The sequence below is a fragment of the Schistocerca americana genome, chromosome 3 (assembly GCF_021461395.2).
Source record: "Schistocerca americana isolate TAMUIC-IGC-003095 chromosome 3, iqSchAmer2.1, whole genome shotgun sequence".
Classification (NCBI taxonomy): domain Eukaryota; kingdom Metazoa; phylum Arthropoda; class Insecta; order Orthoptera; family Acrididae; genus Schistocerca; species Schistocerca americana.
Window position 1 is genome coordinate 494,703,126 of NC_060121.1, and position 20,960 is coordinate 494,724,085.

The following is a 20,960-nucleotide window of genomic DNA, read 5'->3' on the forward strand; positions in this document are numbered from 1 at the left end:
TAAATCACAGCTGTAATTGCCCTATCTGCAAGATTTCCGTTTATGTTAAGTACACATCACACTGAGACATTCATTCTTCTCGTTTGGGTGTATCCGGGATAGTTGACGACTCAGCCTCTGGGGTTCCCATACCTACTGACGAACCGCAGTTCCCGACACTGGAATATTTCGACGTCTCACTGCTGCCTGCTTAATTTTTCATCTGTCTGTCGTTATTTTCGCCTCAGCTGCATTGATCTCCATCTGACGTGAACTAAAATATGTCACACGGCTATAAAAGAATGTGACTGGTAATCTGCATCACAATAACTCTCTTCTATAGTAAATATAACGGAACAGTAATTCAAATTGTGACGCTCTCTTCAATTCAGTGCTAAGAGGCACACTGAACTTACATACAATGCAGTAGCTTGGGAATGAACTTTTATACGGTAGATTTAATTCTGATGTAGCATTGCATTAACAAATTAACGTGGGCTACTATGGCAAGACTGGGCAACGACATGTACGTTACTGATTATTGCCAAAGTATTATACCAGTATTATAATTCGCCGTTAGTGTATTCACCGATAACTGTTTGCATCCACAGAACCTGTCAGTGATTTGTGTGTCTTACTGGATGTGTGTGTCTTATAGAGGACCCGTCTAGAAACCTTCCTGAAAAACACGTTCTTCCCTTCGATTTAGTATTAAGTGATGGAATCAACCTCTTTCCTGGCTAGCGTTCATCGAGAATCTCTCAAGCCGGAAAATGGCGCAATTTATTCCTGTTTATAAAAAGGGTAAGAGAACAGAGGCGCATCCATCTGTTGCAGGATCCTAGGGCATATTCTTGATACTATTCTAAACTCGAACTTCGTGACGTTCATAGAAGATATTTACTATAATTAGACAAATTATACAAAAAAGTTATCTGCAGAAAACCTCGTCATCTGCAGTGTCACTTCTCATCTCTGCACTTGGGCACTGGAAGGTATTTTGATAGTCTATGAAGAACCTGCGTTTTATGTTCAGATATTTTCTTCACACCCTCCAATATTTTATATTCACTAGAAAAGCAAAACAACATTGAGAGCTTGGAAGGATGATACCTGGAGATTGATATTGCCTTTTTTGTTTGAATGATCGTGCGGGACAATATGGAAAATTTGGGTATATAAGCCAAAACATGCAAAAGAGAAAATATTTTGACTAGTGTATTGCCGTGTGTTTAAAAACGGGCTCCTGTGTCTAGAACAACTCTGGGGGAATAATGTAAGGAGTCAAAAACATAGTCCACTGATGACGCTTTTAAATAACGTGAAACGTTTTTGGTCTAAACAAGATATTTCACATTCGCAAAAGACTGTATAACGCTCATATTATTCATATATGCATTTTTATTGCCTTCTTTCTTCGCTTCTGCTTCATAAAACAAAAACATCTCAGAAGTTTTCATCTTTAATTTGTTGATACCAATACATTTGACCCATAAGTGATGTAAGTACTTTGAACAAGAACGTTCGATGACGGAACGGTCTGCATGAAGCCAAACATTCTCAGTTTGCCATGAAACTTGTGTGGTTACCTTGCAGTTCCTTTTCGCTTACTTTTCTCACAGAGAGTGGTAGTGGAAGTTATGCACATTTCATAAGCTGTTTCAATGATTTAATGTATGCATTAACTTGAGTTTCAGCAAACCGGATATTAAACTTTTACCGAAAAATAACAATCTAGGCAAAACTCATACACTATGCGATCAAAAGTATCCTGACATCCCCGAAAACATACGTTTTCATGCTAGGTGCATTGTGCTGCCATCTATTGCCAGGCACTCCATATCAGCGACCTCAGCTGTCATTCATTAGACATCATGAGAGAGTAGAATTGGGCGCTCCGCGGAACTCACGTGGTCAGGTGATTGGGTGTCACTTGCGTCATACGTCTGCACGCGAGAGTTCCACTCTCCTAAACATCCCTAGGCCCAATGCTTCCGATGTGATAGTGAAGTGGAAACGTGAAGGGACACGTACAGCACAAAAACGTACAGGCCGACCTCGTCTGTTGACTGACAAAGACCGCCGACAGTTTAAGAGGGTCGTAATGTGTAATAGGCAGACATCTATCCAGACCATCACACAGGAATTACAAACTGCATCAGGCTCCCATGCAACTACTATGACATTTAGGCGGGAGGTGAGAAAACTTGGACTTCATGGTCGAGCAGCCGGTAAATGCCAAACGACGCCTCGCTTGTTGCAAGGAGCGTAAACATTGGACGTTTGAACAGTGGAAAAACGTTGTGTGGAGTGAAGAATCACGGTACACAATGTGGCGTTCCGATGGCAGGATATGGGTTTGGCGAATGCCTGGTGAACGTCATCTGCCAGCGTGTGTAGTGCCAACAGTAAAATTTGGAGGCGGTGGTCGTGTTTTTCATGGAGAGTGCTTGCACCTCTTGTTGTTTTGTGTGGCACTATCACAGCACAGACCTACATTGATGTTTTAGGCACCTTCTTGCTTCCCACTGTTGAAGAGCAATTCGGGGATGGCAATTGCATCTTTCAACACGATCGAGCACCTGTTCATAATGCACGGCTTGTGGCGGTGTGGTTACGCGACAATGAAATCCCTGTAATGGAGTGGCTTGCACAGATTCCTGCCCTGAATCCTACAGAACACCTTTGGGATGTTTTGGAACGGCGACTTCGTGCCAGGCCGCACCGACCGACATCGATACCTCTCCTCAGTGCAGCTTTCCTTGAAGAATGGGCTGCCGTTCCACAAGAAACCTTCCAGCACCTGATTGAACGTATGCCTACGAGAGTAGAAGCTGTCATCAAGGCTAAGGGTGGGCCAACACCATACTGGATTCCAGCATTACCGCTGGAGGATGCCACGAACTTGTAAGTCATTTTCAGCCAGGTGTCCAGATACTTTTGATCACATAGTGTATATCCCATCTGAGTTCGAATGTAAGCGAAGAAACAAGAAATGCAGTTTATTGCCATGTAGTCTAGGAGCTACATGTTTTATTTCCAGGAATTGATGATAACTGAGCTTTGTTACGTGTAGACCTCAGAAACGGCCATTAAACCATAAAAAGTGTTACGAAAAATTCGGGACTGACACGATTTCTCCAACCATCTTTTCAACTGGATGGAGGAAAATGATGGTTTCATGTACACACTAACCCGTATTGTTCATGTGGAAGGGAAATCCCGTGATGGTGACGAGGTCCCATACTCGGAGGAGCGTAGGGAACGATGCGGGAGACCCGCACCGCCGACTAGGCAAGGTCGTAGCGGAGGTGGTTTGCCATTGCCTTCCTCCGACCATAATGGGGATGAATGATGATGATGAAGACAACACAACAACACCCAATCATCTCGAGGCAGAGAAAACCCGTGACCCCGCCGAGAATCCAACCCGAGACCCCGTGCTGGGGAAGCGAGAATGCTACCGCAAGACCGCGAGATACGGACAAAATCCCGTGATCAGCCCTTGAAAACCAAACATAGTCGGCCGACCGCCATGTCGTTCTGAGTTATTCATCATCGAATGCGGTATGGAGGGGCATGGGATCGGCACACGGCACTTCCGGCCGTTGTGGACGTTACGAATTTGGAACCGCTCCCTCTCAGTCAGATAACTCCTCAGTTGGCATTACGAGGCTGAGTACACCCCAGTCCAGTCCTCTCATAAAGGAGAAATCCGTGGCAGTAACGGGAATCGAACCTGGGCCCCCCGCATGAAAGTCTGTCGCGTTGATCACAGGGCTACGGAGGAAGACATTGTTCATAATGCCTTTACAGTTTTCCATGCAGCAGAACCAAATGAATTGCGACGACCATCAGACAAACAAATGACTTCAGCCTCCAACGAAATACAAGACCTAGTGCGACGAAATATAAGGAAAAACATTGTGATAATGACACGTTACTGGTCAATTCGAAATACATACGAAGTAAATATCTCATTCATACCATGTCTCAGGGAACCTATTTCTTTCGACTGTTTGTCATTCCGACAGGCCTGTTCTCGCGGCTGATTATCCAGAGCGGTAACTTCATCGTGACTTCAGTTCCCCTGGAAGCGGCTCGTAGGAACGCCTTCAGACTGGGGACTGCCCTGGGCTACGAGACGGATGACTCCCAGCAGCTGGTGGACTTCCTGCGCTCTGTCAACGCTACGGACCTGCTGGTGGACAGCTCACTCATACTGACAGACGAGGTTTGACGTATGATTTTGGCAGTCATAGCATCGTGTAATAGTGCATTTTTGGCAGATCCACATTCACATAATGACTAAAGAAATTAATGTTGCTGAAACATGTGTAAAACATAATCCGTGTCATATGAATGTGTGCACCGATTCCAGCAGCATGCGGTTGGATCGCCTGGATCAATATCATGCAAATTTTTTTACATATAAGACATTCTGTCAGTAAAAATTCGCTGTTGGGATAACACTGCCCTCGTGTCCTTGGCTGGCTCTGAGCATTATGCGACTTAACTTCTGAGGTCATCAGTCGCCTAGAACTTAGAACTAATTAAACCTAACTAAGGACATCACACACTTCTATGCCCGAGGCAGGATTCGAACCTGCGACCTTAGCGGCCGCTTGGCTCCAGACTGTAGCGCCTAGAACCGCACGGCCACTCTGGACGGCCTCGTGTCCTTATCGATGGGGAAGGATATCGAGGGGATGATACGTAAAAGTAATCGAGAACGAACTCTATTATTGACGAATCTATGGTTTTCGAGGGTGCTCGTCTAACTGCTGGAATTTCCGAGGACATTTACCCATAGTTCTTAGGTAGGGGTGGGGGAGGTCGGAATTTGGGATGCGAAGAGTTGACACAAGATAGTCTAAAACGGCGAATATCAGTGTCACGTCCATTAGCGGAATATATACTTAGGTGACAAAAGTCATGGAATACCTCCTAATATCGTGTCGGACGTCCTACTGTCCGGCGTAGAGCAGCAACTGGACTTGGCATGGACTCAACAAGTCGTTGGAAGTCCCCTGCAGAAATACTGAGCCAATGTGCCTCTACAGCCGAGCACAACTGCGGAAGTGCTACCGGTGCAGGATTTCTGCACGAACTGATCTCTTGATGACTTTCGATAAATGTTCGATGGGATTCATGTAAGGCGCTGTGGGTAACCACATAATGCGCTGGAATTGTCCACAATGATCTTCAAACCAATCACGAACAACTGTGGACCGGTAGCATGATTGGGAACATGAAGTGCATGAATGACTGCAAGTGGTCTCCAAGCAGCTGAACATAATAATTTACAGTCAATGATCGGTTCAGCTGGACCAGAGGACCCACTCCATTTGATGTAAACGCAGCGCATACTACTATGGAGGAACCACCAGCTTGCACAATGCCTTGTTGACAACTTGCCGACGTGGGGTCTGCGGCAACGCCACACTCGAACCCTACGATCAGCTCTTACCAGCTGAAAGCGAAACAAATCTGACAAGGCCACGGTTTTCCAGTCGTCTGGGGTCTAATCGATAAGTTCACTAGCCCGGGCGCAGGGCGATGTCGTGCTGGTAGCAAAGGCGCTCGCTCTAACAGATATGTTCTCGTTCATTGTACATTGATTTCTGCAATTATTTCACGCAGTATTGCTTGTCTGTAAGTACTCACAACTCTACGTAAACGCCGCTGCACTCGGTTTGGTAAACGAAGGCTGTCGGCCACTGCCTTGTCAGTGGTGAGAGGTAACGCCTGAAATGTGATATTCTCAGCACGCTATTGACACTGTGCATCTCGGAATATTGAATTCCCTAACGATTTCCGAAATGGAATGTAGCATGCTTCTAGCCCCAACTGCCATTCTGCGTTCAGAGTCTGCTAATTTCCGTCGTGCGACCATCATCAAGTCGGAAACCTTTTCACATGAATCACTTGAGTATAAATTGCACCGCCCTTTTATACCTTGTGTACGCGATACTTCCGCAATCTGTATATGTGCTATCCCTTGACTTCGTCACTTCAGTGTGTGTAGTGATAACGTACATATCATTCGACGACCTTCGCTTGCTGACACTTGGCGGTTCAGGCCCTTATCTCACATTGGGCTGTTTGGGAGCTCAACAGGTGACACTGCGGAGTTTAACAGGACGACAGTATTTAGCGGCAGAGGGATAGCACGTTCCGTCTCTGAAACTGAATATACATTTAGCACCGTGATGCTCGTAGAGCGAAATAGGATGTACAAGACGAGCAAATGGTATGCCCATACACTTGATTTTATTTAAAATTAATTATAATAGTCTAGATCGTAAGGCACATTTATTAAAAAGTGACCAGTTCCGATCATCACATGATCATCTTCAGATCTACAATTGTAATATAATTCGGGACACAAATCTGAGGGATACATTAAAATAAAGACGTAAATTAAAGGAAACTTATTACATTAAAATAACTTAAAATTACCTATAAAATTACAAAACGTAGTTATAACAAAATTGATGGATTAATTTGTGAAAGATAAAGTATAATTTGGTAACATACCCAGTCCTCAGTTACTGCCCAGTGGAGTACGACGTACGCCCAAAGTCATGTATCCCTAATTCTTTTGAGCAGTGCACCAATTTCTTGCAGTCTTTGCTGTAGTCAAACGAAAATGGTGTGTGATGTCATAATTAGAATGGTGACTGACTCTTCCCAATTTATGTGCATACCTTGAAGTGCGAAATTTAAAAGTGATCCGATCTTCAAACTAATTTTGTATTCAAACGTTACATTAATGTGCACGGTTTCTTGTTATAACTTTGTCTATTAAGTCTGCTCTATAACGGCTAGAAGCCTGTAACAGAAATCCTGTTTAAGTATATCCACTCGTTGCAGCAAATATTTTGATAATGCAAGATTTTCATGACATTGGCAATAAAGAGCTCGGTTACGGGCACCAGGATAGCTGGGAACAAGAAGAATATTTTTCATGGACTCACATTTCGTTAATGTACTGTTTACAATGTGGAAGTAACAAATGTAGCTTTCACGAGAACACGTTTTTGGTTTCAGGAGAAGCTGCTGTACTCGTATGCTCTCTGGTCACCGCATATCGAAGCAGAGCATGAGGGTGCTTTCATCTCGGAACCTCCAATACAGCCGCTCATCGATGGCCGTTTCCTGCGAGTGCCCATCATGACAGGCGTCACTTCCGGTGAAAATAGTACGTATCTACAAATTATGCAGCAGAGAAGTGTAACACATCCCTAAAACGATGTAATAATATTAGAATAAATTTCTGGGACATACAGTACTAACCGACAAAATATTAATAGTTTCAGTGCAATCTACTGTGTAATTATAACTACAGGTTAAGGAGGCTTACAAATGTAATCTCGCGTTGCCAAATATGAGTAAATGCAACTGCGTCGTATTTCGGTTATAATCGTACATGGTGCTGGTTCAGCCCACCCTGCTCTTTTCTTGCGGCCTGGCCCGCACGGTACAGTGGCTCACCGGACGGTTTGAATCTCGGTAGCGAGTCATATGACGTCATTCCGAACTCTGCCTCAGTGTGCTCGAAGACTCGACTAGTGAGTCGTCGCCGCTGCCCACCTGTCACTGTTGTCCGGTACAAGTGGACTTTGACTCGCTCAGAAAGGAGAGGGAGTACACGAGTTCGCAAGTACGGGGTGTTCAAAAAGTCTCTCCGCAGTGCCGTATGATAGCCGCGCGTGCCGTATGTCGCAGTGAATATACCTAAATGAAACTCAGTGAAATACAAGTTATTAATTCATTGAATATTCATTTTTACTTAGAAGTTTTCACATTATATGTTGAAAGTGTCCCCCCCCCCCCTCCCCCTGTTGTTGAATACACAGTTTAATTCGTCTAATCATGTTTCCAAACACAAGCTGTAACATTTCTTCTGTAACAGAAGCAGTGAAAGTGGATATTGCAGTTATCAATCCATCGATGGATTTTGGACGGTTTTTATAGACAGTTGCTTTCGCTGCACCCCAGAAGAAAAAGTCAGGTGGTGTTAGGTCAGGCGTTCGTGGAAACCAAAGTCCCTGTGAAATTATGCGAAAACCAAAAACATCAGCAAGCAGTGACATTGAAACGCGAGCTGTATGCGCGGTTGCACCATCTTGCTGAAAATATCCGTTGAGTGGTTGGTTCAAATGGCTCTGAGCACTATGCGACTTAACTTCTGAGGTCATAAGTCGCCTAGAACTTAGAACTAATTAAACCTAACTAACCTAAGGACATCGCACACATCCATGCCCGAGGCAGGATTCGAACCTGCGACCGTAGCGGTCGCTCGGCTCCACACTGTAGCGCCTAGAACCGCACGGCCGCTCCGGCCGGCAACTGTTCAGTATTTCACTTAACACAAGTTCTCCTATGAATGGGTACAAAATATCACTGCAGTATCGTTGTGCGCTTATTGTTTCGTTGAAAAATATGGGACCCACAATCCGACGTCTAGAAATTGCAATTGACACTCTTATTTTCACAGAATGTAGTGGTTCCTCACGAATACACAATGGATTTGTAGTACTCCGCATACGAGAATTTTGCGGGTTTATGTACCCGGATAAATTAAACCACGCCTCATCAGTGAAAAACGTTTCATTAAGAATATCCCTTCCATTTTGTTGTACGAAATTTTTGAACCATTGACAATAATACAGTCTCTTGCCATGATCAGTACTTTTCAGTTCTTGCAAGACAGTCACTTTGTGTGGGAAAAGTTCTAATTTTTCCTTGCAGCTGTGTGGGCCGTTTCGACACTAACATCGATTTCCTGAGAGAGTTTTCTTACTGACTTGTTCGGAATCACGGACATTTTTTTCGGAAATATCGAGTAGTTTATCCTCATACAAAACGCTAGGAAGAACACTTCTCAGTGAACCCGTACTTCGAAATTTGTTCGTCAAATCTCGCACAGTATAGCGATGTGGGAGTGTTGTCTCTGGCAAAACTGAATTAAATGTTTGACGAACTGCATTTATCACCAGATTTGAACACTTGTTCGACTAAGAACACATGTTGTTCAATGGTTAGCATTTTAACAGTGACAAAAACGAAACAAACGAACAAAGGAACTAACCTTAAACGTTCACGTCAACACGTAACGACACACACCAACGATACTACTGACGCTGGCTGACATAAACGAAACAGTGGAATGTTGTGAGAGTCCACTTGAAGGGAAGTAACCCAGACAGGCGAACAATCATACGGCACGCGCGGCTAACAATCATACGGCACTGCGGAGAGATTTTATGAACACCCCGTATAATCGCGGACTCGTGGCATTGCCGCTACACACACAACTTTTTTGAAAGAAATTTCTGGCAGTAGTATGTAGATTATGATCATTTATTTCACAGAATCATGATTTTTGGCGTTATATGCATTTTCAAGAGCAAGTTTCAGTTTCCAACCTGTCCAAATGACATAAGCAACCATTAGGGATGACGATCATTGTGTACTACTATAATGACTGATCAGTAAGAAGCGAATATTGTTATTACTTACCTATACCAGACATCACTTCTCTAATGGAAAACATTTGGAACTACGTACATCGCATCAATCAATTTTCGTCTTACCCCTATACGGTCTCACAAAGCACAGCTTCGTTAGGCCATCTGATCCCGATAATTGGTCTTAACGTCTTGACAGTGCTACTTCATAGCAGCAAAATCGTTTACTCATCTTCCATGCTAGAGGTAGGTCACGACTAGCCTTGAACTCCTACATGCTTTAGTAAAAGAGGAAAAGTCGAGCATGAAGCGACCGCAGTGCCACAATTACCAGACATGTCATACTTGTGCAACTACAGTGGGAACAAAGGAAGCCCGTTTGCACTAATGTAACAGTAGCGCCTTGGTTTGTGAAGTATACCACCCGCAACGTTAGGACTCGCTCCATTTCTGATCTCTAGTGCTGACCCCACACCTCTACATACTGTATCCAATGACGCCACTGGTGAAGGACGACACGGAGGTCGTTCGGTACCGAAGGCACTCGTCAGTGTCTGTAGACAGAGGCTCAATAAATAATCAGATTCTGAAACCGAAAAAATAAAAAAAAGTGTACTAGGGTCTACTGCAACTAAAGAACATTGTAACGGTGGCAGACAGAAAAATGCACTGATCTGTACATAGCAACGCTTTGCGTTAATTTTGTTAATAATAGCCACTCATACAGTTGCAGGTGACATGCTGTATGCCAAAGAAACGGCAATGAAACACAGGAAATATGCCAGAAGAATGTCAACAAACGTAGAAATCATGTGACTTAAAAGTAAATGAGGTATTACAAAACTACGCAAACAATAAATATCTGGAACCAGGCAGAACACGTATAATAACTGAGACGCAGGGCAGAACAGGTGGTTAGGATTGTGGAAAGGGCCAAATAAGGTGTCGGTCAGGTTCACTCAAAATTGTAATTTATTGTAATTTAATAACACCTTTAAACCAAAACGGCACATAGCCGAACCTTTAGAACTCTGAGTTTCCAAAAGGCAATTATTTCACGGCTGAAGGCTTCCAAACAAGAAGTTTTAAAAATCAACCAAATAAAAATGCAGTTACAATAGCAAATAAAATAATTATAATATACATGGTATCACAGCTAGGCTGGAAAGCCTCACTCAAAAGTAGATAGAATAAACATATGCAAGGTGCAATATATGCGCCTCAGGGCCAGAATTAAATTTGAAAATTTGAAAATATATTACCATAATATTTTTAGGCAGAAGGTCGCAATGTTTTTGTTTAAAGGGTAATTTCAAGAATAAGGTTTTAAGTGGCTTAAGGCCCACAATTGATTTTCCAAAATTCAAAATACATGAAGTCCAGTAAAAACAAGAATTTTTTAAATCATTGGCTATGATGGATTATAAACAGGCAATTAAACACCGGTGAGAAGGACAATAAAGAAAACGGCACTCAGAAGCCTCCAGGGAGGTCGGTCTGCTTTCGTTCACTTAGGTGAGACAGGTGGTGCACCCAACTACACTTGATCCGTCGGAATCCAACCAGGGGACAGCCACGGACCGACCGACACAACGACTTGCTTGCCACCAATCGGTACATGAGAACTCTAACACAAAAAGTTATCCACAATGAAATATGTATAAGTTGTCAAAACTAGACACCATGTTGGACAGCGACAACAGGTGAGGAAAGGACATTGCCTAAATTTATGTCAGTGGTCATGGCAGGTAACCAGAACACTAACGGTCACAAGATAGAAAATTCCGCTGGTGTACTTGAATTGTAGTCAAGCAATATAGTTAATTACACCGCATGGCGGCTAAATTTCAGCAATAGAAATACTCGGTGTTGCTCACAGGAAAACCTCCCCAACAGCGAACCACCGAAACGAACCACACAACATGAATGGACGTGGTTTGGGTAGTTGAAACCACGTCTCAACTTTGACGTCCTGGGTCGGTGAACCACGAAGCTCGTAACGATCGGACAGTTCCACGAACGCTCCGACACTGCGCAGGACCGCCAGCGGAACCAGCCAACTGCACCGCTCGGATATAACTTCCTGGTCCGCAGCAACCGACCGACTCCCGCAGAATACCGAAAATATTTGAAATAGTCGTCAGTGGAAATAAGGCCAACTACACACACAACCTGATAAACACTTGCACGAAGACCTGAGCGATACCCAACAGTAACTAAGCACACACGAAAACCAATCGGGAGTTGATGCGCGCGCGCACGCGCGCGCGCGCACGCACACACACACACACACACACACACACACACACACACACACACACATAGCCGACTCATGAACGATGGGCGAGCCAAAACGCGTCTTCCAGTAGGACGACCGACCGACGTTCCACCAAGAACATTGCCCGGCTCAAGTGATGCGTGGCAGCAATGGCCGGGCGAGCCATGTCGACGCAGACCACACTGCAACTCCAACCCGACTGCCCTAGTATCGTATTGCAACTCCCCGACTGCATGTCCGGAGAGCGCTCCAGACGCGTTCCAACTGACTGACCCACCCGAACTCGTGACCCGAACTCCCTTACGACAGACAACGACCGGGGAGTAATAGCAGTCGAGCAAAGATACTACGAGGGGGGATATATATCGATAGGCGCTGCTAATGCCGCTCACGGTCAGGCAAAGCAGGAATTCAGTGACAGTAGTAATTTAAAATAACGTAGTGAGGTGGAAGTACGTTAAAAACAGGGTGTAAAATACATTATGGCGGAAACACGAGCCACGCACGGCTCAATATCGTTTTGCAATATCTGTAACGATGCTAATTTTCAAATAAAGAAAAACCGACTGATGGCGATATTGTCGAAGAAACTAGTTTCGGAAAGAACATTGGCCGGTCGGAGTGGCCGTGCGGTTCTAGGCGCTACAGTCTGGAGCCGGATGACCGCTACAGTCGCAGGTTCGAATCCTGCCTCGGGCATGGATGTGTGTGATGTCCTTAGGTTAGTTAGGTTTAATTAGTTCTAAGTTCTAGGCGACTGATGACCTCAGAAGTTAAGTCGCGTAGTGCTCAGAGCCATTATTGAAACAACATTAAACAGTAGAGTTTTGAATCAAGAAGGACCCACAATCCCATATTGTTCTTTTTGCATACATGGACCAAACGGAAGAGTCTCAAGACACAAATTAGCTTCCATTTTTAACAAAGCCTCTTCAACGAGTGCGGCAGCGATAATGCGAGGGCTGCAATTCCCGATAATGTGCACCATGTGCGCCACAGCAACAACTAGAGATAACCAGGGTATCACTTTCGAAGTTGGAACGCGTCAAATCAGGAAATACAAGTTTGCACAACTTTTAAGTAAATTACAGTGTGTACTGGCAGCTGAAATTTGTGTTATGTATTTATAGTGGCGTTAACAATGAGTGCCAAAAAAAAATTGCTGCCGATTTTGGCATGACAGCTCAAATGTGTGTGAATTCCTAAGGGACCTAACTGCTGAGGTCACCGGTCCTTAGACGTACACACTACTTATACTAAAATATGCTAAGAACAACACACACACAGGACTTGAATCTCCGGTGGGAGGGGCCGCACAATCCGTGACATGACGCCTCTAACCACGGGGCCACTCCTCGCGGCGACATGAGAGTTGAGATATCACTTCCTTGTCAGCTCGCCAGCTTGACGGCTCAGGAGGGCTAGCCCGTCGCCCTTAACAGCCCGGCTATGAGGCACGGGCAGTGTGTGCGGAAACCTGCATCGTGTACGAATCTAGGTTCGGTACTTATTGCTGTATGTTCTTGTTCAGGTTTTGGGATACTTAACGATACCGATAAGATCAACACTCTCAACAACCAGTTCGTGGAGTCGGTGGGGCCCTGTCTGCACCTGTCAACAGTAGAGGAACAAAAAGCTGCAGCAGCCAAAGTGAGGGAGTTCTACTTCGGCAACGACACTATTTCTGCAGATAATCCTGACTCTCTGGTGTATGTGAGTAATTGTTACGTCTACTAGCGTGCAGTGGGAGAGCTAAAGAACTAATGATCACGCATGGCTGAAATTCTGCACCATACCTCACATTGTCAATTGAGCATTCTTTATGGGCGGCAAGCCTCCACTGTTATTTACTAACAGAGAAATAATATGTTAATTCATGTTTGTGAAAAGATCTTCTGTCAGAGGAGTCAAATGGGAATTGACCACAAACGACAACAGGACCTTGGAATGGTTCCACTGGAAAGCAATGATCACACTCATTAAGGCATTATCCTACTAGGAGGCGGGACGGTCAATGCCTGTTTGGTTAAACGCGATCGGCAGCTTATGGATTCACAACCAGCCTTGCACTTCCTCGTGCCACTGAAATCGACGTCCACGCGTGACCTCCTTCCTTCTTCGGGTCGCCACTGATGTGAAAATCATATTGTGAAAGATCCGGTCTGTACAGAGGAGGTTGTAGTGTTTCATAACCAAATCGTCGAAGTGTAGCCTTTGTCTGGCAGGCAGTGTGCTTGCATGGAAGCGCTCATGCGTGTGTGTGTGTGTGTGTGTGTGTGTGTGTGTGTGTGTGTGTTTGTTTGGAGGGGCGTGGGCGTCACCATGCAACATGATACTTCCTCTGCTAGTCGACTTCCTCGAGCATGGAACCACAATCAGAGCACAGTTTTATGAAGCCACTTTGCAGAAAAATGCGACTCGCCATAATGTCAAAACGTCCAGGAATGCTGTGGGACGGAATCATCCTGATCCACGATAATGCTCGCCCCCACTCTGACAATCGGATGAAGACTACGTTTCAACGATTTGGCTGGGAAACACTGCAATATCCTACGTACAGCCCGAATCTGTCACCGTGTGATTTGCACATCTTTGGCAACCTGAAGAAAGATACACGTGGACGTCGGTTTCAGTCAGAAAAAATGGTTCAAATGGCTCTGAGCACTATGGGACTTAACTACTGTGGTCATCAGTCCCCTAGAACTTGGAACTACTTAAACCTAACTAACCTAAGGACATCACACACATCCATGCCCGAGGCAGGATTCGAACCTGCGACCGTAGCAGTCGCGCGGTTCCGGACTGCGCGCCTAGAACCGCGAGACCACCGCGGCCGGCCGGTTTCAGTCGGTCGAAGAAGTGCAAGAGTGGGTGCGGTTGTGGATCCGCCAGTATTCGACCGAGTTTAACGAAACAGGCATTGATCGTCTCGTCTCTCAGTGGTATATATGTTCTAACAGGTGTGGTGATTACGTTTCAATGGATGGTCCTGTTGTGGCGAGTGCGCGGTTTTCATTTGACTGCCCCTCTTATTTATCATGTCACCTAGTGATGTCTCGGTTCTCAACATAGTATATTCAAGTTAAAACAGTTTTTATACAGCTAATAGAACAGGATTGCTGTTAGCATTTTCTGACGTAATGTATCCTCTCTGATAACAGGACTAATCAATAAGGTTACTGGTTCAAAACATGACCCATATTCGGGAGTACCGAGATTCAAGCTCGTATTCATCGCTATGGTTAAGGTTTTCCGTAATTCGTCTTACATATTTCTGGCACGTGACTGAGTATTCTCCAAATAGATTTTTTTTAATTTAAAATAAAATCTCACGGGAGATTAATTTCTCTAATCATGTGTCACATCACCACTATTTGCAGAACAGCCGCATAGGTGTAGATGTAGATTCAAAGGCTCCAAAACTGCAATAAATCATCCTAGTATTTTAATAAATCAGGAGAAAAATCGGGACAGAAAATTTCAAAACGTCAGATACTCAGTGTGTGCAACTGTTACTTTATTTATCTTTTTTTTTGAAAAAATAAAACATTATGCGTTTTTACACTCATACAAGAATCCATGTGCTACCACAAGAAGGAAAGCAGGATGGCCAATTATGATTTAATGTGCCGTCGACGATGTGGTCGTGTAATAAGAAACCACTGACAGTTTAGAAAAAGTTTCAGGAGAATGTATGTCCTTGCAAACTTTACAAAATAAAATTCTTACCGTAGTAATTGTGATAACCCGTATTACCTTTAAATGTGAACCTGGGGTGGAGGAAATATTGACTTGAAAAAAGACGAGATCTACACTGCTTGAAATAACTGTACTGGGCACTGCACATTGAAGTTTTAAAATTTTGGCTCGAGCCACAACTTGCTATGGCACGAATATGTATATATATGTTACACTGAGCGGCCCAGAGATGTGGCTGGTCTCAATGTTTGGCTACGTTTTTCGTCTTTGGGTGCCAGCTCACACCTGTCGTAAATTCAGTTTTTACTATGAAATAAAATACAAAAAAATCTTCATCAGGTTACCTTCAGTTCAAAAGGCTATTGACTTGTAAATAATAGATTTCAGCTATCAGTCGTCCTTTTTAAATTTTATTGGCAGATTTAGATTTCAGCTAGAAACTAGCCATTCTCAATGCACTATCTCTACTGCTGTAGTATTGAATGAACTGTGGATGAAGTCCGACCAACAGGCATTACATGCATTGGTCAACAATGATAGTGCTTTGAGAATGGCTAGTTTCTAGCTGAAATCTGGATCTGCCAAAAAATTTTAAAAAGGACGACTGATAATAGCTGAAATCTATTATTAACAAGATAATACAAAAAACAATGGAGGCAGGTATTGCGGTGAAATTTAAAATATTGAGTCACTCACGTTGATTTATAATTTGAGCAAGTGGTTAATTTTTCTTCAATGTATTTACTAAACACTTAAATGAGTCTGAGGGGCTGTTATGTAAGAGCGGCCTTTAACAACCGATGCTACAACACTTTACTATAAAATTCATTTGTCGCGATGATGGCACTCGACAGTCTGTTCACAATTCACAAAATACACTCTTGTCTGCTGTCCTAAAACACTATTTGAACTCCACATGATGGCTTTCGAACGTGGCTACCAACCCACTACTCGCCCCAGATGCGCGGCACGTCCGGCTCTTAGCGTCGTCCAGAGCCAACCGTCCAGTCATCAAAGATGGCCGTCCTATGCACCCTCGAAACGACTGTCTAACTCAATACAATGTTTGACAAAGATTGTGAATATTCTAAAACTAAACACAAAAACATATATGATATAATGAAAAATATGGAAATTTTCCGGGCAATAACAATTTAAGGTCCAGTTTTCTGTACCTGCCACCGTTGTTCCACAAATAATGTTCTTGTGGCGTGATATTGCTTTTCCCGGATTTTTGATACTTAACATAAATAAACAAATAAAAATACATACTTAATTTCTCATCTACTTCTTTAAACTTTAGAATGCTGCCGCTAGTTTCGTCTCTTCAAATATATTAATTACTAAAAACACAGTCTCTCTCAATCGGGTCCCACATTCCGACCTCTTATTCAAAAATGGTACAGATTCTGCTGAATCGGCTATGATTTCTCAATGCAGCTCTACTAGCCGCATCCGTAGACACTATATTTATATTAATCGGCCTACATGTTGCCGCGATATTAGGTTTTGAACTTTCATAAATTTACAGTTTTTTAGACAACAATAACTTTTAAACTATTACATACTTTTGTGGCGTGGCTAGATAATTTAGCTTTACATATTTTTCTGTCCATGAGTGCCAACTGGCAACTCCGTATCACTCTTAGTTTTGTTTTTGTCAATTTTTCTGTGGCATATAAATTTCTGTAAGGGCGCCCCTGCTGAGCGTCCACTCGGGTTTTTCCAACGCCGCGTACACGCTAGCCACTCGCCACGGCCCGGTAGCACGCCAGCCACGTGGTCTGTGGCGGCAAACTGCCACTCTAATCTCACGTTGCCAAAAATGTGAAACACCCGGGAACCACGATAGGATCTCAGTGGAACTTCGAAAACGAATATATGTAATACAAAGTGCTATAACTATATAATTACTTGCGATGTATAGCTGAGAATTTTGTAGGATGTAAAAAGCCGTTCAAAATTTTGATCTTTATGGGTGTGATAATGATATGGATGTTCGCACATTTTTAGATCAACATCTTCCAAATTTTAGGATTGGTCGCACTGGACATGCCGACGCTGTGTTCAGCTCTTAACACTTTGATCTCTAGAGGTGAAACCAGTGGATTTCTTTTTATGGGGTCATATGAAACATCTGGATGTGCCTTTGTTGTTGTGGTCTTCAGTCCAAAGACTGGTTTGACGCAGATCTCCATGTTTCTCTATCCTGTGCAAGCCTCTTTGTCTCCGAGTAACTAGTGGAACCTACATTCATCCCTCTGAATCAGCTTACATATTCTTTCCTTCGTCTACCTCTACGATTCCCCCCCCCCCCCCCCCCCCACTTCCCTCCAGTATTAAACTGGTAATCCCTTGATGCCTCAGAATGTGTCCTACTAACCGATCAGGCTGTACCACGAATTTCTCTTCTCCCCAATTCTATTCAGTACCTCCTGGTTAGTTACGTGATCTACCCAACTAATCTTCAGCATTCTTCTCTAGCACCACATTTCGAAAGCTTCTATTCCCTTCATGTCCAAACTATTTATCGTCCATGTTTCACTTCCATACATGGCTACACTCCATAAAAATACTTTCAGAAACGACTTCCTGACACTTAAATCTATACTCGATGTTAACAAATTTCTCTTCTTCAAAAACGCTTTTCTTGCTATTACCAGTCTAAATTTTATATCCACCCTCCTCAGACCATCATCCGATATTTTGCTTCCCTAATGGCAAAACTCATTTACTACTTTAAGTGTCTCATTTCCTAATCTAATTCCCTCAGCATCACCTGATTTAATTCGACTACATTCCATTACCCTCGTTTTGCTTTTGTTTATGTTCATCTTATATCCTCCTTTCAAGACATTGTCCATTCCGTTCAACTGCCCTTCAGAGCCCTTTGCAATCACTGTCGGAATAATAATGTCAACGGCAAACCTCAAAGTTTTTATTTCTTCTCCCTCGACCTTAATTCCTACTCCAAATTTTTCTTTTGTTTCCTTTACTGCGTGCTCAGTATACAGATTGAATAACATCGGTGACAGGCTACAATCCTGTCTCACTCCCTTCTCAACAATTGCTTCCTTTTCGTGCCCCTCGATTCTTATGTGTCTATTTTACCGAAAATCTCGTAATTGCGAACTCAAAATGCAATCCTGTCGCCATTACAACTTACGTAAGAGCTGTTTTACTAGACAAATGCCCATGGAATGCAAATACGTTCGATAGTTTCATTTGGGAGAGCCATCCTGAGAAAACTCTACCATCTGGTGAGCAAGATGTGTGAGACAGGTGAAATACCCTCAGACTTCAGGAAGTATATAATAAAAACTTCCTGGCAGATTAAAACTGTGTGCCCGACCGAGAGTCGAACTCGGGACCTTTGCCTTTCGCGGGCAAGGTCCCGAGTTCGAGTCTCGGTCGGGCACACAGTTTTAATCTGCCAGGAAGTTTCATATCAGCGCATACTCCGCTGGAGAGTGAAAATCTCATTCTGGAAGTATATAATAATTACAATCCCAAAGAAATCAGGTGTTGACAGATGTGAAAGTTGCCGAACTATCAGTTTAATATGTCACGGCTGCAAAATACTAACGCGAATTCCTTACAGACGAATGGAAAAACTAGTAGAAGCCGACCTCGGGGAAGATCAGTTTGGATTCCGTAAAAATATTGGAACACGTGAGGCAATACTGACCCTACGACTTATCTTAGAAGAAAGATTAAGGAAAGCCAAACCTACGTTTCTAGCATTTGTAGACTTAGAGAAAGCTTTTGACAATGTTGACTGGAATACTCTCTTTCAAATTCTGAAGGTGACAGGGGTAAAATACAGGGAGCGAAAGGCTATTTACAATTTGTACAGAAAGCAGATGGCAGTTATAACAGACAAGGGGCATGAAAGGGAAGCAGTGGTCGGGAAGGGAGTGAGACAGGGTTGCAGCCTCTCCTCGATGTTATTAAATCTGTATATTGAGCAAGCAGTAAAGGAAACAAAAGAAAAATTCGGAGTAGCAATTAAAATCCATGGAGAAGGAATAAAAACTTTGAGGTTCGCCGATGACATTGTAATTCTGTCACCAAAGGACCTGGAAGAGCGGTTGAACGCAATGGACAGTGTCTTGAAAAGAGGATATAAGATGAACATCAACAAAAGCAAAACGAGGATAATAGAATGTAGTCGAATTAAGTTGGGCGATGCTGAGGGAATTAGATTAGGGAATGAGACACTTAAAGTAGTAAAGGAGTTTTGCTATTTGGGGAGCAAAATAACTGATGATGGTAGAAGTAGAGAGGATATAAAATGTAGACAGCCAATGGTAAGGAAAGCGTTTCTGAAGAAGAGAAATTTGTTAACATCGAGTATAGATTTAAGTGTCAGGAAGTCGTTTCTGAAAGTATTTGTACGGAGTGTAATCATCCATGTATGGAAGTGAAACATGGACGATAAATAGTTTGGACAAGAAGAGAATAGAAGCTTTCAAAATGTGGTGCTACAGAAGAATGCTGAAGATTAGATGGGTAGATCACATTAGTAATGAGGAGGTATTCAAATGGTTCAAATGGCTCTGAGCACTATGCGACTTAACTTCTGAGGTCATCAGTCACCTAGAACTTAGAACTAATTAAACCTAACTAACCTAAGGACATCGCACACATCCATGCCCGAGGCAGGATTCGAACCTGCGACCGTAGCGGTCGCACGGTTCCAGACTGTAGCGCCTAGAACCGCATGGCCACTCCGGCCGGCGAGGAGGTATTGAATAGGATTGGGGAGAAGAGGAGTTTGTGGCACAACTTGACTAGAAGAAGGGATCAGTTGGTAGGACATGTTCTGAGGCATCAAGGGATCACCAATGTAGTATAGGAGGGCAGCGTGGGGGGGTAAAAATCGTAGAGGGAGACCAAGAGATGAATACACTAAGTAGATTCAGAAGGATGTAGGTTGCAGTATTTACTGGGAGATGAAGAAACTTGCACAGGATAGAGTAGCATGGAGAGCTGCATCAAACCAGTCTCAGGACTGAAGACCACAGCAACAACAACAACAGTTTCATTTGGTACATGTGAAGCTAAATGTGGTCTTAAGATAACCTCACAATTATTGCATATAAAGTGCAAAATTTGTCTTATTCATCTCAGTGTCCCTGTGTTACAATTGACTTCTCTTTCCTTGAAACAGTTCAACATCGACAAGGGAAGTTTCGAGGCAGCTGACGCTCTCGTACGGAAAGTAACTGAAATAACTGACTTGCCAGTGTTCTATTATGAGTTTGATTACCGCGGTGAGCATGTGAATGCCACAGAATGGGGTAAGTACAAAGAACTTTAAGGTAACGTGTTTACATCTAGGCCATCTGCTGATAAGTGATGAAAATTGAGTTTAAATGTACTACTAACTTTGCAGCCATGTTTACCACAAGATCTAGTCTGGAAAAAGTCATCAACGGTCAAAATGCCCCACTGCCTAGAGGCTGACCCATCCATTTCTTTATCTAATTTTGCGCTTTCTTACTATACCAGGTCCTCTTTGAGCT

General features: G+C 43.4%; 1 protein-coding gene across 1 annotated transcript in view; it reads left to right on the forward strand.

Annotated features, from left to right (window-relative positions):
- Positions 1-20,960, forward strand: part of LOC124607433 (juvenile hormone esterase-like) — a 99,409-nt gene that overhangs the window by 41,131 nt on the left and 37,318 nt on the right. Inside the window, exons 5-8 of the mRNA XM_047139761.1 lie at positions 4,014-4,213; positions 7,033-7,183; positions 13,265-13,446; positions 20,606-20,735. Of these exons, the coding sequence (XP_046995717.1) occupies positions 4,014-4,213; positions 7,033-7,183; positions 13,265-13,446; positions 20,606-20,735 (663 nt within the window). The remainder of the gene's footprint in view (positions 1-4,013; positions 4,214-7,032; positions 7,184-13,264; positions 13,447-20,605; positions 20,736-20,960) is intronic.